General features: G+C 45.0%; 1 protein-coding gene across 4 annotated transcripts in view; it reads right to left on the bottom strand.

The window, feature by feature from the left end:
• Positions 1-380: 380 nt before the first annotated feature.
• The window catches only part of MYLK3 (myosin light chain kinase 3), a 77,783-nt gene continuing 51,135 nt past the window's right edge, over positions 381-27,028 (bottom strand). For 3 of the 4 annotated variants that reach the window (XM_087420321.1, XM_087420323.1, XM_004443429.3), the window contains exons 4-13: positions 26,498-26,955; positions 24,312-24,417; positions 23,648-23,741; positions 23,105-23,214; positions 22,015-22,156; positions 13,050-13,120; positions 5,242-5,370; positions 3,645-3,797; positions 2,576-2,708; positions 381-1,384 (exon numbers count right to left, since the gene is read on the bottom strand). In XM_087420321.1, coding sequence (XP_087276447.1) covers positions 1,325-1,384; positions 2,576-2,708; positions 3,645-3,797; positions 5,242-5,370; positions 13,050-13,120; positions 22,015-22,156; positions 23,105-23,214; positions 23,648-23,741; positions 24,312-24,417; positions 26,498-26,955 — 1,456 coding nt within the window. In that variant the 3' untranslated portion in view covers positions 381-1,324. The remainder of the gene's footprint in view (positions 1,385-2,575; positions 2,709-3,644; positions 3,798-5,241; positions 5,371-13,049; positions 13,121-22,014; positions 22,157-23,104; positions 23,215-23,647; positions 23,742-24,311; positions 24,418-26,497; positions 26,956-27,028) is intronic. The other variant, XM_087420322.1, reaches the window with a different exon arrangement.

The following is a 27,028-nucleotide window of genomic DNA, read 5'->3' as shown; positions in this document are numbered from 1 at the left end:
GCTTTAAAAGGAAGCATTTTACTAAACCACTGTTCCTCTCTCATGAAAGGGAGATTTCCAGCAGCCGTCTCTTCTGATGTTCATCCATTAGCTGGCCAGCATGGAGCAGGCCTGGACGTGCTGGTCCTGAAAATCTTAACGAGGGTCTGTTCTCCGGAGGAGAGTTACAGCGTGGGAGCTGCAGCAGCTGGGTGAGCCTCTCCACCTCCGCCTCCCTCTCCACACCCGTGTCCTCTGCCAAAAACAAGTCTGTATTTGGACAAAAATTCTGACAGGCTGTGCAACTGTTGCATGGCTAATTACACATGAAAAGTAACTACTCCAGCTAAAACTGCTGACCTGAGAAGGTTACGGGAATAGCACAAAAATCAGGTTGGAAGTGACGAAATTAAAAGGATTGTTTACTTTCTCACAATCAAGTATTCCTTGTTAATCATTTTCTGTCAGTTAAATGACAGCATTGAAAGTGGTACATCCTTAACAAAGCAGTCAGAGAGCAGGTTTCCTTTATTGTCTGGTGATGTTTCACTCTGTGTTTCTCCCAGGAAGCTGAACATCCTTACATCCTTCTCTCTCTTGCACATATTGCCTGTTTCCAGACTTCCTAGACCACAGATTCATAACTGAGGAAGGGGAATCAGGAGGGAGACGGCCAACACCAGGACAGGGCAGAGTGAGGGGCGGGGGGAGGAGTGTGTAGATTTTCAAGCACATTCACAATGATCGTTTTCTGCTTCGGCCACAACCGTTGGTATATTTTGAAATTTCAAAGAATATTAAAGGATGCACATTTTGATTCTCAAAAAGGAGCACAAGTTAAAACAAGTCTGAGGATCACTGCCCTAAATCCACGTTGCTTTACACAAGAGTGGGGTAGGACGATAAAATGGCAGCTCACACTGGAGCAAATCAAAATTCTAGGAATTCTTTGTGCTGGAAGAGATAACTCGGAATAACATGCCCCTACGTAATAGTCTATTGAGTTCTTTAATCAGAATATGTTTAGAATTTAAACCTAACAGATGCAAAGGAAAAGCTTTCCTACCTACCTAAAGCATGCCTTCACTTACCACCAAAGTAGGGATACTTAATAAGTCCATACAGCATTTCAACTTAGTGATCTTATAAGGCAGAAAAAAAGGTCTTAGTCACTTTCTTTACAGCCACTTTTCACCCACAATTCTGGAAGGCAACAGCCATAACCTTTCTCACAAAATAAGTGGAATCAATATTAGTAAAAGGCCAGATTATTTAAAATCTTGAGTCATCACTTCACTACCGGTCTCAGCAATTGCTGGGCCCACGGGAGCAGCAGAGTTGAGGATTAGGGGCAAGCTGGAAATTTCCTTAACCTGTTGGCAGCAGTCACCACGTAGAAATGTTTCTTGAGGTAAGGAGAGAAAAAGAGAAAAAAATCATATTTTTAGACCAATTGTTTTAAGAAGAAACAATAAAAGGACTTAAGCAAGTTTAACCATTTGGGTTTGTTTAAAACTGATAACCTAAAGGGGAAAACAAGATTCTAGCAAAATTATAGTGGAACAGTTACATGACTTTCAGTGGCATGTTTGGAGCAAGCATGAACGAGAAATGTTATCTGCCCTTTTCACATGGAAAAACAGAGCACCCAGCACAGCGGTCTTCACATTGTGAGTACAGCCCACCGTGGGATGTGAGATCAAATTGGCGGGTTACGACCTACATTGTTTGCATGAAACCAAGTATGGCAGACTAGAAAATATCAGAGTGTCGGGGCCGGCCCCGTGGCGCAGCGGTTAAGTGCGCGTGCTCTGCTGCGGCGGCCCAGGGTTCACTGGCCCGGATCCTGGGTGCGCACCAACGCACCACTTGTCAAGCCATGCTGTGGCGGTGTCCCATATAAAGTGGAGGAAGATGGGCATGGATGTTAGTCCAGGGCCGGTCTTCCTCAGCAAAAGAGGAGGATTGGCAGATGTTAGCTCAGGGCTGATCTTCCTCACAAAAAAAAAAAAAAAGAAAGAAAATATCAGAGTGCGTCACACCCTCTGAAGCAAATGCTGTGATATTTCTGTTTTGCATACGTGTGTACACATACATGTGTACTTGTGTGCTGGCTCTCTAAGTTTTGTTTTTGTTTTTTAGCGAGGATCTGAGTCAATATCAAAATGTTGGAAAGCCACTTCCCTGGAGGAGACAGATTTTATGTCCATGGTACCAAAGAGTTCTGTTGTAAACCAAATTATAAAGCTTTTCAAGCATAACAGGGCTTTCCCAGCCCCTGTTTCTGAGCGTGGAGGAGGCAGGCCTCAGCCACAAGCAGTGGGCTTGGAGGGCTTCCCTGCTGAGCTTGAGAGCATACGCTCAAGCTTTCTTCTGTCATTTCAATGTCCACATAAGGATGAACTAAATCCCACTTTTATGCATGTCATTTTTGGTCTGTGGCACTTTTTAATCAAGCTAAGAGGTTTTTACATAAGAGGGTTTTTTCCCCCTAAATAATCTTTCTATTTAGAATAAAAGTGTAAGTAAAAACGTAGCTACAGTTCTTTCAAAGGACATATTAAGAGACAAACGCTGCCTTTACTAAAAGAAATACCTTCCATTTCCTCTGAGCCATGTATTTCTGCAGCAATAGTTGGGATTTGAGACGAACTTTGGATTTTGAAGCTTTGGCAGGCAAATTATTCAACCACTCATGTTTCAGGCACTGTGTGGCACTCATTCTGCAGCTGCGAAATCAAACAGCATTGAGACTTTTAGTTGAGGTTGCCTTTTCTGGTTGTCTGAAATGTTCAATTGAGTAGGAAGCCTGAGTCAGTAGAACAGATTAATCATTTAGGCAGATTCAAGCCGCACACTAAAAAGGGAACTCCTCCTGCCTAAAATTCTCCTTAAAAGTGCAAGAAAGTTGTCAACAAAATGTTCCCTGCCCTCTACAGAGGGAACGTACCCCAGTGGGTAACCACTGCCTCCCAGAGAGAGCTGGGGAATCGCGGCAGGGCAGTGGGAAGGCCAGCCGCGCCCGGAATCGCTCTGGAGTAAGAGCACAGGGGCCTCGAGAGAAGTCCTCCCTCCTTCCAGAGCATAATGTCAGCTTGCTCTTCCGAATTAGAAATACGTTTTCTCTCACATTACTTTTCATAATCAGGAAGAAACAAACAACAGGAAAGGCCAGGGAACTTACTCACGGGCCTCGCCCCTGAGCCGTCTGCAAACTCCCACAGGTCTGAGTATCAAACTCAATGGCCCAGCCCACACCCTTGATAGAGCCACTGAAAACAAAGGAGGCCCTAACCACAAAGAAATGAGGCTTTCTGGCTTTTATTCTGGGGAAGAATAACTGCATATTTCAACTTTTTTTCAGCTTTAGCCTATTAAAAGTGATAACTTGGAACTAGGACTGATTTGTAAATATGGTCCTTTCTAAAACTCTAAGTTTTACACTCCTAGTTGTTTGTTTTTTAATTGATTTCCTTTGTCCTCTTCCCTGCTACCTTTTTTGCTCCAAAGAAGTGGCAGACTAAGAAATCCTGGACAGAACTGGTGCACAGGAAGAAGGGAATGTTAGGTTCTGCAGCCCTGCCCAGCAGCAGCCCAATCTTCACAGCACGCAGATCAGTGGTCACCATCAGAATGGATCACAGGTGACAAGCAAGAAAGGGTACCTCTTCTCTTTGACCAGCAAACGGGAGACAAAGTCCTTGGCCTCCTCCGAAAGCCCTTCAAAGGTGTCAGCGTCGAAATCCCAGCTACAGTTCACAATGAAATTCATAGTCTCTGCATCTGTTTCCCCTAGAAATGGGGACAAACCACTGAGCCTACAGGGGAGAGAAAAGACCATCAGTGTGCGGAAACCACATCTGCCCACGTGCATCAACAGGATAGACAAGAATCTTACAAGGTCAAGCAGAACTAACCAGAACCAAGAACTGACCAGAACCCATTACCTCTCCACAGGAGATAGTCCAGTGCATTCAGGTAGGGAAGGAAGTGGAAGGATTGAAAAACTGAAGGCAGGAAGAGTGTTCGAATAAATCTTCTGTCATGCTCACCTCTTTCCCCTTACTCCGAAGTAAGGAGTAAATTGGAGCCCGACCCAATATGTCCATTTATCAGGCACATGGTTTTTTTTTTTTTTTGTGAGGAATATTGGCCCTGAGCTAACATCTGCCAATCCTCCTCTTTTTGCTGAGGAAGACTGGCCCTGGGCTAACATCCATGCCCATCTTCCTCCACTTTATGTGGGATGCCTGCCACAGCAAGGCCTGACAAGTGGTGCGTCGGTGCACACCCAGGATCCGAACCAGCGAACCCCGGGCTGCTGCAGCGGAGCGTGAGCACTTAACCGCTTGCGCCACCGGGCTGGCTCCCAGGCACATGTTGACTTAACTTAAAAATACCTTAGCCTGTCTCCGAGACAGCCAGGCTGGTGTAGATACTACCCAGCCTCAGGGGCCAAAGGGAAACTGGCTTCATTAGGCTCCTCTCGAGTGAGGGCGGAAAGACACGACTAGCCTTGGTCTCACATCTCCCCCACCTGCTGCAGCACAACCACACACAGAGCAGGGAAACGGGGTAGCGGCTACACCGTAGTGATAAGACTGGGAGCAAAGCGTGACTTTGCTGGGCCTCTGAGGAAATAGCCGAGGGACACCCACAGCTGGAGAGAGAGGAAGCTGTTTAGACTGTGCACAGATCCCCTCTCAGCCCTCCTAACTCTGCTTCCTCAGCCCTCAGAGAACAGGGAGCACAGGGCAGGGGGACAAGGTAAGACGCTGCAGCAGTGTCCCGCCTGCCGTCCCCTCTTGTACCGCGTCAGGGCGCTCCAGCCCCACTGGTACCGCAGCACCTGCTTTTCTTTGCTGGAGGCCTTTCTCTCCAGTAGAAGCTGCTTAATCCACCCAGAAGTTTCAGGGAATTAATGCCCTGGGATCAGCCCACAAGCAATAACTGATAAGAGTTGGTGTGTCAATACCCCAACTTCCTCGCCTCTCAGATGGAATGGCTCTGAGGGGGTGTTCCCCCACGGATCCCAGAGTTCCCCCACAGGCTTCAACCCCAGCTGCCCACAGTGGTCTGGCTCTACAGCACATGTTTTCCTGGCTGCCTTCCTCCCCATCTCTCTTCCCCACTCCGCTGTGGGTGCTTCCTAGGAACACCTCCCCAGTCAACTACTCACACTCTAATTTTTGCTGCATCGAAGGACACCCAGACTAAGAGGGACGGCCCCATCCCCCCGGGAGCCACGCCCCAGGCACTCACAGCATGTAGGTGATGACTCCCATGCTCCACATGTCCGTGGGGAACGAGACAAACTCGTAATTGACGACTTCCGGGGCCAGGAACTCAGGGGTGCCGAAGTTCACCTTTAGCTTCTCTCGAGGCTTGTACCTGGGGAGGGGGTGCAGAGGACCGTGGGAGTGAGCCTGGGATAAGATGTGGTGCTGGGAGTAATTCCTGGTGGGAGCTAGACATTCCCCAGCCCTTCCTATCAGCCGTGTTGTCTGGACTCACTTCCCGCCACGCAGGGGTTTACTGGGGAATCACCATACTCCCAGACCCCAAATCCAGACTTTCCTAAGCCACTGGGGAGAATTAGCAAACCACAGTCCTCCTCCTCTGGGCATCTACAATCTGAAAAGGAGAGAAGATCAATATACAGTCATGCCTCACTTAACAACGGGACACGTTCTGAGAAATGCATCGTTAGGTGATTTCGTCATTGTGCAAACATCATGCAGTGTACCTACACAAACCTAGATGGTATAGCCTACTGCACATGTGGGCTACACGGTGCTGATCTTAAGGGACCACCGTCGTATATGCAGTTCATCGTTGACAGAAGTGTCATTATGCAGCATGTGACTGTCTTATTCAGCGTGCAGCTGCGTAAATGAGCACAGACAAATTGGTTGGAGCTGCGTGTGGAGGTCTGCTCTGTCGGTGTGTGCAATGTGGTTGGAAGGATGTCAGTAAGAATTCCAAAAAGAGGAAGAACGCTCAACATCACTAATCATCAGGGAAATGCAAATCAAAACCACAACAAGATATCACCTCACACCATCAGGATGGCTACTATCAAAAAAGCAAACAAAAACAAAACAGAAAATAGCAAGTGTTGGCTAGGATGCGGAGAAATTGGAACCCTTATTGGGAATGTAAAATGGTGCAGTTGCTATGGAAAACAGTAAGGCGATTCCCCCAAAAATTAAAACAAGAACTACCATATGATCCAACAATCCTACTTCTGGGAATATATCCAAAAGAATTAAGAGCAGAGTCTCGAAGAGATATTTATACACCAAGTTCATAGCAGCATTATTCACAATAGCCAGAAGGTGGAAGCAACCCAAGTGTCCATCGACAGATGAATGGATAAGCAAAATGTGATATAAACATACAATGGAACATTTTCAGCCTTAAAAAGGAAGGAGATTCTGACACATGCTACAACATGGATGAACCTTGAGGACATTATACTGAATGAAATAAACCAGTCACAAAAAGACAAATACTGTATGATTCCACGTAGATGAGGTACCTGGAGTAGTCAAATTCCGAGACAGAAAGTAGGATGGTTTCCAGGGGCTGGAGACAGAAGGAAAATGAGGAGTTGCTGTGTAATGGGTGTAGAGTTTCAGTTTTGCAAGATGAAAAGAATTCTCGAGATTGGTTGCAAAACAATGTGAACAAACTTAAACACTACTGAACTAATCTTAAAACTTGTAAAGATGGTAAATTTTCTGTTATGTGTCTTTTACACAATTACAAAAAGAATTAGAAAAAGGGCTCTGGACATGAAGTTTAAGGAAGGCTAGGAAGAGGGTTGATGCCTGAGTGGGAAAAGGGTTGATGAAAGGTGGTTTTTAGAATCAGTCCTGAAGAAGAAGAATGTCTCTCGTTAAAATTTAATGGGCAGCAACTGAGATGTCCTTTGATTGGGTGAGTACGTAAATAAACTGTGGTACATCCAGACAAGGAAATAGTATTCAATGCTAAAAAGAAATGAGCTATCAAGACATGAAAAGACATGGGAGAACCTTAAATGCATATACTAAGTGAAAAGAAGCCAATCTGAAAAGGCTACAAACTGTAGGATTCCAAATATATGACATTCTGGAAAAGGCAAAACTATGGAGACAGTAAAAAGATCAGTGGTTGTCAGAGGTTAGGGAGGAGGGAGAGATGAATAGGTGAAGCACAGAGGATTTTTAGGGCAGTGAAAATATTCTATAATACTGTAATGGTGAATACATGTCCTTACACATTTGTCCAAACCCATAGAATGTACAACACCAGAGTAAACCTTAATGTAAACCACGGACTTGGGGTGATTATGATGTGTCAACGTAGGTTCATCAGTGTTCATAATGGGGAGGCTTTGCATGTGTAGGAGCAGGGGGTATATGGGAAATCTCTGTTCTTTCCCCTCAATTTTGTTGTGAACCTAAAACTGCTTTAAAAAAATTAAGTGTTAATTAAAAAAAATTTAATGGGCACTTCCTATTTGCCAGGAACCATGCTGAAAGTTTTATATATATAAACTTTTCATCCTCACAACAGCCCTATGAAGTAGATAAGATTATTGTCTCCATTTTACAGGCGAGACAATTGACAAATAGAGACGAATAATATGAATATTCTGCCAATGTGCCCGATTCCCTTAAACCAGGGAAGTAAGTTTTCAAATTTGCTGACAGACAGGCAAATGCAGACCTGGAGGCAACACAGCCTACACCCACCCAGTGAAAGAGCAACAAGGACCACCTTGGTGGCTGTGCTGTGGAAGGAAGCCAGGGAGGGGAAGAGAGTGCAAGCCCTCCTATGGCAGCCCACTCCTCCCCTGAACTGGCAACTGACCCGAGGCTCAGGGCCAAGGAGCTAAACTGAGAGGAACAGCCTTTCCCTTGAGGAGAGGAGACCCAGGCTCTCCGCCCCTGGAAGCCACATTCCCAGGATGCATTATTGTTTCCATTGCTTCATCTGCCTCTCACACACACCCTGTATCACGTGACTTTGTAGTTCCTTCCACTAGAGGTGGCATATATGGCCCCACTCCATTGAGTGGGCTTGGCCTTGTGAGTTCCTTTGGCCATGGAATGTGGGTGGAAGTGACAGTAGGCCAAGTCCAAGCTAGGCCATAGGAGCTTGCCTTCTTGCTCCTCTGCCAACACCACGAGAAGAGAACGAGAGACGTGGAGCAGACCTGTCCTCACTGACCTGCCTCTTGGATCCAAGCCAAGCTCAGCTCAGCCTAGATCAGGGACTCCCAACCAGGGGTGTGCGGGGAAATGTTTAACAACCAGTTATCTGATTTAAAAAAAAAAATCCTGATTTGTAGCATTTGCCAATTTCTGTGGTGTAAATACTGATTTCACCACACCATCATGGTTGATGTCAACGTACCATCACGATGTCACTGAATGCAGAGTTGAGAAGAGGTTTGCAATAGCCCACCACTCTGTACTATTTCCACCATACAGATACAATAGAATAAATAGCCTCATGAGCATAAACAATAGTGAAATGTAGTAAAATAATTAGGAAGTGATAAGTTTTAAAGATGAAATATCTTTGTTTTTAATATAATTTCTTTAATTGAAAGTTTATACAGCTTAATTTTTAATAACGGCCGTTTAACAACTGGCTTACAAGATTCCTTATTGTGAGTTAGTATGAGTTGGGTCCAGAATACTACTCTCCCCAGCTGACTCACAACTGTGTGAATGAGAATAAACGATTGGTGCTTTAAGCCACTGTATTTCGGAGTGGTTTGTTATACAGCAGTATTGTGGCAATAGCTAACCAATACACCCATCCCAAAGCTGTGTCAAAATATCCAGAAAGACCTCTCCAGATCCCTAGCACAAGGCCCTCTGTGACGATACGGTCACAGATGAGGTTGCAGCCCCACAGGGTTAGCCCCAAGGGTAGGCACTTCCTTGCCCTGCCCAAGGATCTGATGAAACGGGCTTGGAGCCCAATCTGAGCACAGCCCTGGAAGCCAGGAGGCCCACCCCTGCACCCAACATTCTTGAGACTAAGCTTACACAAGAAACTTCCCAACCTGTCCCCATCCTTGACCCTTGACATGTCTCTACTTTGACCCACTGATGGTTCTCACTGCCCAGCCTGGTGTAGTGCTGGTCCCTCTCGATAGACGTCATAGCCTCTGAAGACTTGTGTGTGCCCCTACTCTACCGGGGTCATACGCCACTGAAAACCTCAGCACCTTCTAACAGCCCCACCTGGAAATACGACTTGACTTGCTATAGCTTGTATGACCGGGAAAAATTGGCATTTCCTCCCTCTTTACAAACATTTAATTATTCTGGAGTATAAAATATGCTCTCTCAACCTGCACATTCCCCCCACGGATCCTTCCTCTTAGAAGGACACACTTCCCAGGAAGCAGGCCAATTTGGAAAAAGCCAATTTGCCAAACAATCCTTTTGCCAAACGACCAGCTTGCCAGACTACTGAGGATGTTTTTGATGTTTTCCTTTCATCTCACAGACAGAACGTGTGACTCTGTCAGCCCAGCTCTGTCGAGCGCAGCTTCCTGAGAGTGAGGTTGTTCGGACACCTGCCCTTCTCCGATGCCCAGCAGCTTTATGTGGGTGGCCTTCTCTCAAATGTGGTTCCCTGTGTTTATTTTCTTGAACTTGCCTTCCACCTCTGGTCCCACCAGCAAAATTATTGTCATCAAGGCCCTTGACCAGGTTAACAAATATGTCTGGCAGTTTTGGATGGATTGTCTGACCGTTTCTGAATAGATTTTGACTAACTGATTTTTTGTAAATTGGCCTACAGCCCTTTTCACCTTCCCACCCGGTGAGACTCAATGGCCTATAGGATAATGTTGCAACTTCTGAACCTGACATTCCGGACTCCATATTAGTGCCCTGATCTTCTACTGTAACTGCCTCCCCTAATCTCACCCGCAGCTCCTCCCTTCCCCGGACCAGCCTGCTCGTGTGCCATGCACATCCTATTCTCAGCCCCATAACTCACACTCTCTCTCCTGCCAGCTACGGGCAGAGCTGTGATAGAGCTGGTTCTTATGGGGGCACAAGAGTCACTCGTGCACATCTCCTCCCAACTCTGCATTCAGTGACATCATGTTGGTAGCTTGAAATTGGCTAAAATTAGTAAAAGTTACAAATCAACCCCACTTCCTCTCACCCACCCCGCCACGGCAGCTGGTTGTTAAACATTTACCAGCATACTACTGGCTGCATGTAACAAAATTCTGTTCATCCGTCCCTTCTGTCTGCTCAGAGAAGCCTTCCCAGACTCCAGGAGCCTCAGGTAGTTACTTTTTGCTCTGAATTCACAGTGTGTCATTGTAAATACGGTAGTCCCCCTTATCCGTGGTTTTGTGGTCTGTGATTTTAGTTACCTGTGGTCAACAGTGGTCCAAAAATATTAAATGGAAAATTCTAGAAATAAACAATTCATAAGTTTTAAATTATGTGCTGTTCTGATAGCATGATAAATCTCACACCATCCTGCTCTGTCCCGCCCGGGACTGAACCATCCCTTTGTGCAGCGTATCCACAGTGTAGATGTTAGCCGCCTGTTAGTCACTTAGTAGCCTTCTCAGTTGTCAGATCGACTTTTGCAGTATCTACAGTGCTCCTGTTCAAGTAACTCTTAATTTACTCAGTAATGGCCCCAAAGTGCAAGAGTAGTGATGCTGGCAACTTGGATAGCCAAAGAGAAGCCGTAAAGAACCTCCTTTAAGTGAAAAAGTGAAAGTTCTCAACTTAATAAGGAAAGAAAAAAATTGTATGCTGAGGTTGCTAAGATCTATGGTAACTTTATTACAGTATATTGTTAAATTTTTCTATTTTATTATTGTTGTTAATCTCTTACTGTGCCTATTGATGATAAATGAAACTTTATCATAGATGTGTATATATAGGAAAAAACACAGTATATACAGGGTTCAGTACTAGCCTCGGTTTCAGGCATCCACGGTGGGTCTGGAAAAGTATCCCCGTGGATAAGGGGGGACTGCTGTACTCATTTGGCAGTTGGTCATTTGGCATTTGGGAGGGTACTGCCTACACTGGTGTGTGTATTCTCACTGATGACAATACTGCTCCAGAGCGGGTGAATGTTGGTTCTTGGGAGGGGGGAAATCTTAGCTATTATGCTGGTTTGTGGCTCTCCAAAGAGCCACCGTACATCAACAGATACACGGTACATCTGTGGCATTGAATGTCATGGGGAAGGGGCCTAGCAATTAGGAAAGAAATGTCTAACAAGGCACTTGGGGGGGCAGTAGTGAAATTGGAAAATAGGTTGAGAAACACTGCTCTAGTGTATAAGACATGCAAGGGTACAGGATGCACTCCAATTTTATAAAACATTATCTGGGAAAATATTAAGCAATATTTTTCCATTCTAGGATGTCTAAGCATCTGGGGTGGGGGACTTGGGACTGTTTGTGAGATACAGCACACTGTGTAATGGAGATCCTGAAGGCACAGCGGGTTGATGTGGACTTCCCTCTGCTGTTACTCTCATGACCTCCATTGTGTGAGGAACTGAAAATGCACCTTTCGTCCCTGCAAGGAGGTAACAGTTATCACTTCAACCAGTCAGGGAGTGACCTAGGAAGACTGCCCTTGTGGTTCTGATTGCCACCTGTGGGACGCAGGAGCTGGACACCAGAGGCTGAGCTCAGGCCAGCAGCTCTGCCTCCACGGTGATGAAGCCCTGCTTTCTGCCCTTTGTGGATGGAGCAGACGACACTGCAAGGCTCATAAAGCAACAAAAACAACTTTGTGGAAAATGACCATTGACGTGAAAGAAAATTTTAAGAGCTGAAAATTCAGTTGTGATGTGAAGATCTATCTAGAAAATATGTGATTCCCAGAGAAATGTCATTCTTGGTGGAAACAGAATTCTAGAAGAAGCCTGCAGGATGGGCATACAACTATTGCCATATTTATAGACTGTGGATGCCTGAAGGTGTGGGGGACAGCCCTCCCCAGGGCCACGGGTCTGCTAATGCCACTGCTAAGAACCCATACACTGGGCCGGTCCCGTGGCTTAGCGGTTAAGTGTGCGCACTCCGCTACTGGCGGCCCGGGTTCGGATCCCGGGCGCGCACCGATGCACCGCTTCTCCGGCCATGTTGAGGCCACGTCCCACATACAGCAACTAGAAGGATGTGCAACTATGACATACAACTATCTACTGGGGCTTTGGGGAAAAAAAGGAGGCGGATTGGCAATAGATGTTAGCTCAGAGCCGGTCTTCCTCAGCAAAAAGAGAAGGATTAGCACGGATGTTAGCTCAGGGCTGATCTTCCTCACAAAAAAAAAACAACCCACACACTGAGTGTCATGCCATGGGCAAGAGCCCTACACAGGCACAGAATTCATCATACATATGACTGGACAGGACGGAACAATAAACTACACTTCACTAGGCTTTAGGCATTTTAAGGGACTCCAAGATGTTTTAAAAATTATACACGATGCTCCCTGTATGCACTGGGTGGGTCTGCACCGTTGATGCACTATCTCATTAACCTTTGTAACTGCCCCCTAGCCGCCGGTACTCCCTTATACCCCCTTTTACCAAGACAGACCCAGTCCTGAGGGGCCCAGAACCACTTGCCCATGGCACCACCCTACACTGTCACATACTCATTTTCCTATTTCACTCAGTATGTCCTGGAGGGCAAGGATGGTGACGGATGCCTCACATGCCCCGGCCCCCGGAGGCCTGGGGAATGAATAGACTTGAGCTGCCCAGCACCCCCATTCAGTGGTCCCCCTTTAACTGTCGCTCCCCTCTCTGCTCACACAGGTGGTTTGGCTCACACACCATTCATTAACCCCACAGCCTTTTCAGGAGAAGCAGAGGCCGCAGCATAAAGCCACCCCCTGTGGTAGTAATAGGCCTGTCAAAGGCCACCAGCCTTTCAGTGAGAGAGCTTTCTGTGTCAATCCCCAAACTCAAAAATTGGCTGATCTGTGGGTAACCACATCCAAGAGAGCCACAGAGCCCCCAGGGAGTTCTGTCCAAGTGCCGAAATACAGCCTCCTTACCTTCTGGCCAGCCCGAAGTCAATTATCTTAATTTGGTGTCCGGTCTGACTGACACACAGGATGTTCTCCGGCTGGGGAAGAAAGAGAAGTCTGCTCAGCTCAGTTAATGCTAAGAAGGTCTGCAGCTCCCACACTTGTTGTCAACAGGCCTCAGTTTCCCAGCCTCCAAGGGAAATGCGTGGCTTGGGGGAACTCTACAGGGATGATATTGAAAATAAATAACGTGGGCTGGTAAGAGACAATAAGGAGTGGTGTGGACTGGGAGGGAACTGGAGGCCTCCTGCCCCGTGTAGAGGGGCAGCCACTGCTCAGCTCCAGCCACCGGCCACCACCCAGGATGTGGGTCCAGTTGCCAGAGTTCCTCAGCCCTCAAGGGAAGCCAGAAATCCAGGTTTTTATGTGAATATTCCATGCTTTTAAATGTTGACAACAAAATTCAGTTTAGACACACATTCATCAGGTGTGGGAAGCAAACGCGACACCCCCGTGGTGCAGAGCTGGCTCACAAGCTGCTGTTGGAGACCCGTGACTGGGGGTGGCTCAGCCCTGGCTGCACGTTAGAACCATCAGGGGGCTCTCAAGTGCCAATGCCAGGACCCACCCTGACCAGCGACATCAGAATCTCGGAGGTGGGACAAGATCTTCTCTGGGCAAGGAGATCAAAGCTGCTAAACGTCAGCCTGCCATTTTGTGGTGACAGCTGTGACCCCCTGGATGGGGTGGTGGTCCTGACACACCTCTCCTCTGAAGTCTTTCGGATCAGCTCTGAGGCCCCGAGGGAGCCTGAAACAATGCTTGCTGTTCGTGCAAAACAACTTTGGATGGGAGTGGAGGTTGAGGGCAGATGGAGGGCTCATGGTACAAAGGGCCTGGAGACCTGAGGCCAGTGCCTGAGGTCCAGGGGTCCACTACCTGAGTCTGGAGCCCCAGATGAGTCCCTTCCCATTCCTGAAACCGCAGTGTCTCCATCTGTAAAATGGGAATAATAACCTTTTCCTGCCTTCCTCCTGGGAGGGTGTGAGGATCAAACGACATGATACGTATGAAACACTTTACAGATTCTGAAACGAATGCCACGTACTCTTTGTCCCAACAGACGGTTTTATTGCTGTTTATGTTACAATGGGGTTGTGCAATTCCTAAGATGGGTACAGGGCAATGGTGATTACAAGTCTCCATGTCTTCTTTAGAAGGCCTGGAACAACACTGTCCAATAGAAATATAATGTGAGCCTCATATATAATTTTAAATTTTCTAATAGCCACATTAAAAAAGTAAAAAGAGGGGCCGGCCCGGTGGCATAGTGGTTAAGTTCGCATGCTCCGTTTTGGCAGCCCAGGGCTCGCAGGTTCGGATACTGGACATTGCTTATCAAGCCATGCTGTGGCAGGCGTCCCACATATAAAGCAGAGGAAGATGGGCACGGATGTTAGCCCAGGGCCAATCTTCCTTACCAAAAAAAAAGGAAAAAGAAACAGGTGAACTTAATTTTTATAACAGCATTATTGAAATATAAATAATGATACCATAAATTTCACCATTTTAAAGCATACAATTCAGCAGTTTTCAGTAGATAGTTTGCTGCTATCTAATTTTAGATCATTTTCATCACTTTGAAAAAAAATAACTTGTACCCGTCAGCAGTCACTCTCCATTCTCCTCCACCTCCAACTCTGGGCAACCATTAATGTATTTTCTGTCTCTGTAGATTTGCTGATTTTGGACATTTAATATAAATGGAATCATAAAACATGTGGCCTTTTGCATCTGGCTTCTTTCACTTAGCATAATGTTTTCAAGGTTCATCCATGTATCAGTATTTGATTTCTTTTCATGGCTGAATAATATTCTATCATATGGATATACCATATTTTGTTTATTTATTCATCAGTTAGCGAACATTCGGTTGTTTCCCCTTTTTGGCTATTATGCATAATGCTGCTAAGAACATTCATGTACAAGTTTTTGTGTTGACTTATGTTTTTAATTCTCTTAAGTATATACCTAGGAGTGCTGGGTTATATGGTAACTCTATGTTTAACATTTTAGGGCCTGCGAAATGGTTTTCTAAAGTGGATACACAATTTTACAATCCCACCAGCAGTATATGAGAGTTTAATCGCTCCACATCTTAGCCAACACTTCTTATTGTCTGCTATTTTTATTTTTTTATTTTTGCTAGTCTAGTGGGTGTGAAACAGTATCTCACTGTGGTTTTGATTTACATTCTCTAATGACTAATAATGCTGAGAATCTTTTCATGTGCTTATTGTCCATTTGCATATCTTCATTGGATAAATGTCTATTCAAATCCTTTGCCCATTTTTTAAATTCGTCTCTCTATTATTGAGTTGTAAGAGTTCTTCATATATTGTAGATACAAGTCTCTTGCAAGATATATGATTTAGAAATATTTTCTCCCATTCTATGGGCTGTCATTTCACGTTCATGGTGGTGTCCTTTGAAGCATAAAGGTTTTTAATTTTGATGAAGTCTAATTTATCTATTTCTTTTCTACCTTGTGCTTTTGAATCATATCTAAGAAACCACTGCCTAATCCAAGGTCACAAAGATTTACTCCGATGTCTTCTTCTAAGAATTTTATACTTTTAGCTCTTATATTTAGATCTATAACCCATTCTGAGTTAATTTTTGTATATAGTGTGACGTAGGGGTCCAACTTTATTCTTTTGCAGGTAGATATCAAGTATGGTGTCTCAGCACCATTTGTTGAAAAAAACTATTCTTTCCCCCATTGAACTGTCATGGCACTGTTTTAAAAAATAAATTGACCACAAATGTAAGGCTTTATTTCTAGACTCTCACTTGTATTCCATTGCTCTATCTGTCTACTCTTACATCAATAACACAGTTTTGATTTCTGTAGCTTAGTAGTCAGTTTTGAAATCAGGAAATGTGAGTCTTCAACTTTGTTCTTCTTTTTCAAGATTGTGTTTGCTCTTCTAGGTCTCTTGAATTTCCATCTGAATTTTAGGATCAGATCATTAATTTCTACAAAGAAACAGCTGTGATTTTGATAGAGCTTGCATTAAATCTGCAGATCAGGGCCAGCCTCAATGGCCTAGTGGTTAAGTTTGGCGTGCTCCACTTCAGTGGCCTGGGTTCCATTCCCAGATGTGGACCTACACCATTCGTCTGTCAGTGGCCACGCTGTGGCGATGGCTAACATACAAAAAGAGGAAGATTGGCAGCAGATGTTAACTCAGGGTGAATCTTCCTCAGCAAAAAAAAAAAAAAAAGAAATCTGTAGATCAGTTTGGGAGTGTTGTCATCATAACAATATTAAGTCTTTCAATCCATGACTGTGGGATGTCCTTCAATTTATTTAGGTCTTTAAATTCTTTCAACAATTTTTGTAGTTTGCAGAGTATAAGTCTTGCACTTCTTCTGTTAAATTTATTCTTAAGTACTTTATTCCTTTTGATACTCTTGTAAATAAACTTGTTTTCTTAATTTTATTTAAAGATTGTTGATTGCTAGTGTATGGAAATATAATTGATTTTTGTATATTTGTCTTATATCTTGCAACCTTGCTGAACTCATTTATTAATTCTAATAGTTTCCCCCACCCTCCTGAGGATTTTCTATATATAAAATCATGTCATCTATGAATAGAAAGAGTTTTACTTCTTCATTTCCAATCTGGATGACTTTTATTTCTTTTCTGGCCTAATTGCCCTGGTTAGAACCTCAAGTACAATGTTTAATAGAAGCAGCAAGAGCAGACATCCATTTCTTGTTCCTGATCTTAAGAAGAAGGCATTTAATCTTTTACCAGTAAGTAGTATGTTAGCTGTGGGTTTTTCATAGATGGCCTTTATCAGGCCAAGGAACTTCTCTTCAATATCTAGTTTGTTTAGTGTTTTCATCATGAAAAGTTTTTCAATTTTGCTTTTCCTGCATCTATTGAAATGATCATGTGATTTTGTCATTTATTCTTTTAATATGGCATATTACATTGACGGATTTTCATATGTTAAACCAACCTTGCATTCTTGGGATAAATCCCACTGTGTGATGTGTATAATCCTTTTTGTATGTTGCTAAAATCAGTTTGCTAATAGTTGATTGAGAATTTTTGCATCTATATTCATAAGGGATATTGGTCTGTAGTTTCCTTTTCTTGTGATGTCTCTGTCTGGTTTTGGTATCAGGATAAGACAGGTCTCATAATATGAGTTAGGAAGTATTTCTTTCTCTTCTATTTTAGAAGAGTTTGTGAAGGATTAGTGTTAATTCTTTAAACATTTGGAAGAATTCACCAGTAAAGCCATATGGGTCTACTCTTCTTTGTGGGTAGTTTTTGATACTTATTCAATTGCTTTACTTGTTATAGGTCTATTCAGATTTTCTATTTCTTCTTGAGTCAGTTTTCAGTAGTTTGTGTCTTTTTATAAATTTGTCCATTTTATCTATGTTATCTAACTTATTGGCATACAATTTTTCACAGTATTCCCTTATAATCGTTTTTCATTTCTGTAAGTCTGGTAGTGATGTCCCCTCTTTCCTTCCTGATTTTAGTAATTTGAGTCTTCTCTCTTTTTGTCTTGTTCGATATAGCTAAAGATTTGTCAATTTATTGGTCTTTTCAAAGAACCAACTTTTGGTTTCATTGATTTTCTCTATTGTTTTTCTATTCTCTGTTTCATTTTTTTCTGCTCTAATCTTTATCTTTTCCTTCCTTCTGCTTGCTTTGAGTTTAACTTGCTCTTCTTTTTTAGTTTCTTAAAGTGGAATATTATATTATTGATCAATATAAAGTTTTGCTGCTACAAATTTCATTCCTGGTTTAGATGCATCCTATAAGTTTTGGTATGTTGTGTTATCATTTTCATTCATCTCAAAGTATTTTTCAAGAACTTAATAATATATTTTACTTAACCCAATATATCCAAAATATTATCATTTCAATAGGTTATCAATATAAAAAATATTGATGAGATATTTTCCATTCTTTTTTCATAAGTCTTTGAAGTTCAGTGTGTATTTTACATTTATAGCATACCTCAATTCAGGCACTAAATTTTCATCGGAAATATTTTATATGTATTTAGATTTCATGAATTATTCATGTTTAGATTTCATGAAATTTATAATTTAAAAGTAAATTTACATATTGAAGTTGTTCCAACTATACTTAAAAGTTTTCCAAAAACTGAATCAAGTTTCAGTTTTTAAATTTGAATTAATTAAAATTAATAAAATTTAAAATACAGTTCCTCGGCCACACTAGCCACATTTCAAATGCTTAATAGCCACATGTGGCTAGTGGGTACTGTATTGAACAATGCAGCTCTGGAGCTCTTTCTCCATGTTTGAATTCACACAACATTCCTAGGAGGTAGGTATTATTATTCCGCATTTTGCAATTGATGAGCTTGTGCAAGATCAATCAATAAGAGAAGAAACTTACGCAAGATCTCACAGCCAGGAATGGGCTGAACGAACGTAAGCTCTGCTTCTGACTGATCAATGGGCCTTAGCAACGATCGCCTCCTGCTGCAGGGTCACAGGAGTTGCCCCAAAGGCTGTTTCTTCACCCAGAACCACAGAGCAGAATCCTGAGGTTCTCCTAACTGCCTACTTTATAAGCAACTGGTCCAGAAGCCCTGGAAATAGCTCTAGTGAGGAGGGGAAGCTTGAGGTCAATTCCCCACGATCTCTACCATTTTTATGAGTACCCCAACTTTATCACCTGATATCAATCAGGAAAGATGGTCAGAAGGAGGAATGTTTACACACACAGGAATGTGTACCTACTTCCCAACTTCTGTGGGGAGCCACTGAAATTCCTGAAAAGGGTTTAGAGAAACACCCTCCTGTTGTCCCAACAGAGTGGAAAAATCACAGAAATGGCTGCCATGCAAATCAAAACCACAGTGAAGTATCACCTCACACCTGTTAGGATGGCTATCATCAAAAAGACAAGAGATAACAAGTGTTGACATGGATGTGGAGAAAAGAGAACCTTGTGCACTGTTGGTGGGAATGTAAATTGGTGCAGCCACTAGGGAGAACAGTAAAGAAGTTCCTCAAAAAATTAAAAATAGAACTACCATATCACCCACCAATTCCACTTCTGGGTGTATATCAGAAGGAAATCAAACCACTATCTCGAAGAGAGAATCTGCACTCTCATGTTCAATGCAGCTTTATTTACAATAGCCAAGACATGGAAACAACCTAAGTGTTCACTGACAGATGAATCGATAAGGAAAATGTTGTATTTATATACAATGGAATATTATTCAGCCATAAAAAGGAAATCCTGCCATTTGCAACAACATGGATAGACCTTGAGGATGTTTTGCTAAGTGAAATAAGTCAGGTAGAGAAAGACACTATATGATGTCACTTATACGTGGAATCTAAATAAACAGAGCTCATAGAAACAGAACAGATTGGTGATTGCCAGAAAGAGGGAAATGGGTGAAGGGGGTGAAAGTACAAACTTTCAGTTACAAAATAAATAAGTTCTGGGGATGTAATGTACAACATGGTGACTATAATTAACAATATTGTATTGTATATCTGAAAGTTGCTAAGAGAGGAGATCTTAAAAGTTCTCATCACAAGAAAGAACACTGTAACTATGTGAGGTGATATATATTAACTAAACATTGTGATAATCATTTTGCAATATATATATATATCAATCTTTATGTTGTATACCTTAAACTAATACAATGTTATATGTCGACTATATCTCAATAAAACCTGAAAAAATTTTTTAAAAGATAAACAAAGTACACAAATCTTTAGCTAGACTGACCAAGAAAAAAACAGAGTACTCAAATAAATAATATTAGAAACAAAAGAAGAGATGTTACAATTGATACCACACAAATACAAAGGATCATAAGAGACTACTACGAACAATTATATGCTAAAAAACTGGACAACCTAGAAGAAATGGATGAATTCCTAGAAACATGCTGCCAAGACTGAATCACGAAGAAATAGAAAATCTGAACAGACCAATTACTAAGAAAGATATTGAATCAGTAATCAAAAATCTCCCAAAAAACAAAAGTCTAGGACCAGATGGCTTCACTGGTGAATTCTACCAAACATTTAAAGAAAAATTAATACCAATCCTTCTCAAACTCTTCCAAAAAATAAGAAGAGGGAACACTTCCAAACTCATTTTACGAGGCCAGCATTACCCTGATACCAAAATCAGACAAGGACATCACAAGAAAAGAAAATCACAAGCCAATATCCCTGACAAACATATATGCAAAAATCCTCAACAAAATATTAGCAAACCAAATTCAACGGTACATAAAAGGATCATACACCATGATCAAGTGGGATTTATTTCAGGGACACCAAGATGGTTCAACATACACAAATAAATCAATGTGATACACCACATTAACAAAATGAGGAATAAAAATCATATGATCATCTCAATAGATGCAGAAAAAGCACTTAACAAAATTCAACATCCGTTTCATGATAAAAACTCTTAGCAAACTGGGTATAGAGGGAACATACCTCAACATAATAAGGGACATGGATGACAAGCCCACAGATAACATACTCAACAGTGAAAAGCTGCAAGTTTTTCCTCTAAGATCAGGAACAAGGATACCCACTCTCACCACTTTTATTCAACATAGTATTGAAAGTCCTAGCCAGAGCAATTAAGCAATAAAAAGAAATGAAAGGCATCTAAAGCAGAAAGGAAGAAGTAAAACTGTCACTATTTGCAGATGACATGATATTATACATAGAAAACTTTAAAGACTCCACCAAAAAACTGTTAGAACTTATAAACAAATTCAGTAAGTTTTTAGGATACAAAAGGAATACACAAAAATCAGTTGCATTTCTATACACTAATAAGAAACTATCAGAAAGAGAAATTAAGAAAACAATTTCCTTTACAATTGATCAAAAAAAAAGAAATACTTAGGAATAAATTTAACCAAGTTGGTGAAAGATTTGTACACTGAAAACTACAAGACATTAATGAAATAAATTGAAGAAGACATAAATAAATGGAAATATATTCCATGCTCATTGATTGGAAGAATTAACATAAAATGTCCATACTACCCAAAGCAATCTACAGATTTAAGGCAATCCCTATCAAAATTCCAGTGGCATTTTTCACAGAAATAGAAAACAATCCTACAATTTGTATGGAACCACAAAAGACCCCGAATAGCCAAAGCAATCTTGAGAAAGAAAAACAAAGCTGGAGGCATTACAATTCCTGATTTCAAACTATACTACAAAGCTATAGTAATCAAAACAATATGGTATTGGCATAAAAACAGACACACAGATAAACGGAACATTATAGAGAGCCTAGAAATAAACCCACGTATTAAAAAAAGAAAGAAACGGCTGCCATATATTAAGTGCTTACTTTTTGTCAAGTAGACAAAAGAAAGTGTAATGCATTCATTCAATGGAATATCACATGGCCCTTAAAGAGAATGAGAAAAGATGTCTACAATGTATTGTTAACTAAAAAAGACAAGTTTAAAAACAAGATGTGTAGTATGGTCCCCTTTGTGTCATGCCAAACTGCTAACAGAGAAGACCTCTCAGCACGGAGACTGGGTGGGAAGAACTTTCCCTGTGCACTTTATACACTTCATATTGTCTATATTTGTTACACAAGCATATGTTCCTATTTTAGTGTTTTAAAAACTAATCCTAAAGATATTTTCAAAGAAAAAAAGATCATTATATTATTTAATCTTCAAATAACACTAAAGAGGTACAATTATCCCCATTTTACAGATGGAAGAACTGAGGCTCAGAGAGGCAGCATGGCTCGCCTGCCCTAGACTCCAGGACTAGGAAACGGCAGAGAGCCAGGAACGAAGCCAGGATCGTGTGTCGCTGGAGCTCCCAAAGGTTGGAGAGAGCAGCTGGGGCTCAGGGACCCAGGGCCACCCGCCACGCACCGGGGCCAGAGCCTGACCTTGAGGTCCAGGTGCAGGATGTAGTGCTGGTGGAGGTAGTGCACGCCCTCGCAGATCTGCCTGGTGAACAAGACCACATCCAGCTCGGTCAGGTGGTACTTCTCATCTGTGATCCGGTCGAAGAGTTCACCCCCATCCACACTGCCAGGCAAAGGCAGAGGCAGGCACGGACTGAGCAAGGCTCTCAGAGGACTTGTCCACTCTCATCACCAGGGGCCAAAAGAGGTCAATTCAGGTGAGCCCGGGGGACACTGCCATCTAAAGTTTAATGGGGACCTCTCCCCTGGCCCACTCCCAGCTCAGAGTGTGGGTGGTAAAAGGAAGTGAGGGGCCAAAGGGAAGACTGGGCTGGTTTTCAGTGCTGATAGTCCAAGCTCACTCTGGACACCCTAGGCCAAGGCTGCAAACGCAATGGCCTACAGGGGCCCATTAGTACCTACACGGCAAGAGCTCCAATGGGCAAATCAGACCAGATGTGACACAAAAGTTTTCTTAAAACACACAGCCCTTAGTCTATCTTTTGTTTTTCTACTTTTGATAGAGAAATGAATGATAAACGTTTCACTCTCCTCAGCCCTACCAGAAGGAAAATAGCAACACAAGCACAAAAATAAATGTCCCCTGAGCCCTTGGCCTCAGTGTCAGGGGCAGTTGGGAGTGGTGGGGACTGGGGTAAATGGGAGACTGCTTGGCCTGTCTCCAGAGGTCAGCCACTATGAGCTCTAGGACGCTGTTTCTAGCTGGAAATGCAGGTCCTGCATTACTAGATCTTTTATATTTTCAAGAAAAGCCGGATATCTAGGTTTTAACGTGAAATTTCCCAATTTCCAACTGTTAACCAAATGAAATTACTGAAATTGTGTCGGCCAAACCGACATACATCTGCAGGTCAAATTAGGCTCACTGGCTACCGGTTTGCGACAAAGAGTTTTGTCCTCCATGCTCCATGCTGGAGGTCAAGCAGAGAAGGTAATGACGTTCTCTGGATGTCCCGGAGAGGGAGAGCTCTGCCTAGGAGCATGGCCCCACGCCCCAGCCCTGAGCCCTGGCTGCCTGGAGAGCCACCGCCCCCGCTCCCAAGACACTCACTACTCCATGACGAGAGTAAAGCTGTTCTTGCTCTCGAAGGCGTCGTAGAGCTGGATCAGGTTCACATGGCTGAGCTGGTTCATGATGTTGATCTCGTTCTTCACATCCTCCTTGCGGAGCCAGAGGGGAGAGAGTTTCCAAGAAATGGGTAGGAAGAGGAGCCAGCCGCCCCTCCCAAGATACATGCACATGACCGCCTGCCCTGCACCCTTGTTCCTGCTCTCACACCAGGTCTCCTCGACTCACTACCCAAACCCAGTCCTTACAATGGAAGGGACCGTAGTCCAACCCACCCATTTCACGGATAGGAAACCTAAGGCCCAAGAAGAAAATCTGGGAGTCCAGGAGGACTCTGTTGCCCAGGTGTGAGGTGACCTGTTGACTAGAGTGTGGGAGTCATGGAAAAGAGGCAGGAAAGGTAGTTGGGTTTTCTGCTCAGCATGAAGGGGCCTGGGGCAATGTGGGGCCCAGGGGGATCAAGAGGGAAGTAAAGGAGTCCTGAGCTCGGCCAGAGGCACAGCCGGCCCAGGGGAGATGCCTCACCCGGTCCTTGGCGCTCTTCACTTTGATGATCTTGGCTGCCAGTGAGAGGCCTGTGGACTTCTCCGTGCACCTGTGGACCTGGCCAAACCGGCCCCTGGAGAGACACAGTGACACAGAAGGCTGAGAACCCAGAGGCTCACTCCACACATGGGGGCCATCCTCACCCCGTGCCCTGGGCTTTCTGGTCCTACCACACACCACGGGGATGGCCCTGCTCCCCAGAGGCACCCTAGTCATCCCCTCACACCACACAGGCTACCTGAAACCTAGAGAAGAGCTTCTTCACCTCACACCCGGTGCTCTATCCTGCACCCCAGGAGACTCCGCCTCACCCCACACCACCCAGTCTGTCCTGCACCCCGGGGGACATCCCCCTCACCCCACCTACTGTTGGCTCTCCGGCCACCTCCAGTATCTGGTGCCCATACTGTGTGGGCCCTCTTGCACCTACACTTCATCTCATTCATCCCATGTGGGCTCCCCTGCACTCTCGGGATGTTCTCTTCTCCCCACTCTCGGTGGGCTATCCACTCACTCTCATGCTGTGTGAGGTAGCCCACTCCTGGCCTTGGCTCAATCCCCAGTTCCTGAGCACCATCCAGCAGCACCCCAACTCGGTCCTCCAGGTGTCTCTGCCCCTCATCATGGCAGGAGACCCACTTACCCTCCCAAGACCTCGTGTTGGCACACCGCATACCCTGCTGAGGTCGAGGTCTCCTTGACACTCACCACCCGGTGTTCAAAAGGAGCAGGTGGGGCCGGACTGTCATCTGTTCAGGAGACAATAGCCTCTGAGCCTCCTCTGTGTAGCCCACACCTTTCACCACCCATCCAAGACCCACTTGGTTCAAGCGACAAGCTCTTCACCCTTCTCAAGGATCATCTCCTTCAAGTCACCCAGTTGATAGAGGAGGAAGCAAAGTCTCAGAGACGTGAGGTGCCTGGCCCAAGGTCACAGAGTCAGTCAGTGACAGATGGGATTCAAACCCAGGTCTCCCAGCACCTACGACAGTGTCTTTGCAAGATGGAAAAGTCACGTCCAGTCAAGAAGGGGTCCCGGGTGGGTCAGGTGGCCCGCAGGAAACAGAAGGCATACTTGGACAGGGCGATCCAGCTGAGTTGAACGACAGGACTATGTTTAAAGGTCAAGCAGGGCTCTGGAGCAGCGAGGCGTGCGACAGGGAGACAGCTGGAGAAACAAACACCCACCCTCTCTCCCCTCTCAGCCCCGGATCTCCCGACAGGGCAAGAGTGCCCGCGATGCAGCCCCGAGCGGGTCAGCTCCCCAGGCATGGGACGGGGGCTGGCAGGGGCAGGGGGTCTGGAGGGGAAATGGAGGACGCCAGCACTTGGAAAGATAAAAATGGTTTAGGTTTTTAAAAGAAATCTTGTCCTTCCAAGGTGATATGAACCTGGAAATGTAGCACGAAATAAACGAATAAAACAGAGTAGAGAAGACGCACCACACACAACAGCATAAACCTGTTTGTGCATTAAGGGCCGGAAGACACCATGGTGGGAAGTTGACACTCGCTCAGGGCTTGTCACGGGAGCACTCAGAGTGTCCCACAGACGACTCCAGTACCTCCGAAACCGCACCCCGGGCAGTGGAAATCCTGCTCTTTGCTCTCAGTTTGTCTTACTACGAGAGACTCTCTGCTCCCCAAAGGAGAATATGGGATTTGCTTTGAGAGCATATTGCTCACTCTTTTTTGTGTCTGCAAAGGTAAGCCCTGGGCCCTAGACTAGAAGGGGGTAACATTTGTGGGGTTTGTGGTTTTTCCTTGTTCTGGGCCGCCAGAAACGCTGGGAGAGCCCGGATTCCGGCTATGTCACAGAGATTCCACATCCAGAATCCTAGTCTGAAGTTCCCTTTGCCGCAAGGTAAACCACCTTCTGCTCTGGGCACTGTCCAGCTGCAAGGTTTACACGCAGGGTCCAGGAGCCCGACAGCCAGGGTCAGAGCCTGGCTCATCAGCACTAACGCTGTGACCTTGAGTGTGTTTGTTAACCTCTCCTACGTTCCACTTATCCCACTTGCGGGCCTGCGAGGGTGAACGTCAGCTTGGCACACAGGGAGTCCTCAGTTAACACTGGCTTTATCTCAAGTCTCACAAAAGACTCTCAAGTCACAACCTGCTCTCCAGCTGTGTATCAGGAATTAAGAGAGGCCCGTGTCCACATTTGGACCAAGTCACACAAGGGGAGAGGAAGCAGCAGGGGATGTCAGTATGACAGGGCAACTGCAGAGCCCAGAAGTGGGAAGGGACACCACAATGACCTGCAGAACACACAGTCCTTCCTCAGGGACTCCCAGAAATTCTTGGGCAGGGAATCAGCAAAGGGCGGCCTGCCTGCAGCCACACTGAATGAGGGCTCGGACAGAGTGGGGTATGACCCTAAAGGTTAGAGCAGTTGAGGGTCTTTGGGTGACAAGAACACAAGGACACCTCCCACCACAACTGGGACAGAAAGCAAGTCAGCGGCCTCACCATCCCTCCCTATCCTGGGTGAGAGTCAGTTCACCAGGGGCAAGTGGCTGAGAGTGGGTTACGTACATCAGTTAACGGATTTGCTCTCTAACAAGAGCCTCTGTCTCAACCCAGAATGATACCAGCAGCAGCAGACAGGCAGGTGGCTTTGAGAAACCCACCCAGTTGAGCAGGCTCTGGCCAACCCAAGCTCGGCCGGTGGCATCTCTGCGCCTTGGTCTCCAGCCCCGGATGTATGGGCAGGCGGCTGAGGACTCCCCCGGACCCACATCCTCTCTCCCTGGAAGCTTCAGGGAGGCCTCCCTGGAGTAGGCCCTCCATACCCACACCTCAGGGCACAGGCAATGGCCTCACTTACCCAGAACCACGCTGCCAGCCTCGGCTCCCACGGGCGTCCTCCTTCCTGCTTCGGCCCCGCCCGTGCCCCCGGCTGCGCAGTCCTTCCTGGGCTCAGGGTTCCCTGCTCCCGGGTCTTTGTCCTGCTGCAGGCCTGGGGCCCCAGCATCGTCTCCCCTGTCCCTCCAGGCCCCGCTTGGTCCCATGGTGGGCGCAGGCCTGAGCCCCTGCTTCTCCTCAGCCTTCGCTCCGCTGTCGCTGCTCTGCTCCCGCAGCAGGGAAAACTTGCTGGCTCCTTTTGGGATCTGCTTTCCCAGCTCAGTCCCAGGAGCCTGGGGGCAGTACCCAGGCCCCAGAGGGTCCTGCTCACCTGGACGGGCGGCTGCCGGAGCCTCCGCAAGGGGCGTGGGTCTGAGGCTGCCCCCTCGTGTCACCAGCAGCTCCCCGGGAGTATCCGTCTCCTGCACGTGGATGGAGATCCTGGAGCAGAGAGAAATACGGCTCTGAGGTTAAAACAAGCACTCTGGGGGCAGGCTGGTGGCACAAGCGGTTA

Source organism: Ceratotherium simum, chromosome 30 (assembly GCF_057802395.1).
Source record: "Ceratotherium simum simum isolate JZ-2026a chromosome 30, ASM5780239v1, whole genome shotgun sequence".
Lineage (NCBI taxonomy): Eukaryota > Metazoa > Chordata > Mammalia > Perissodactyla > Rhinocerotidae > Ceratotherium > Ceratotherium simum.
Note: the sequence above shows the minus strand (reverse complement) of the source record. Positions and strands in the feature narration are given on the sequence as shown.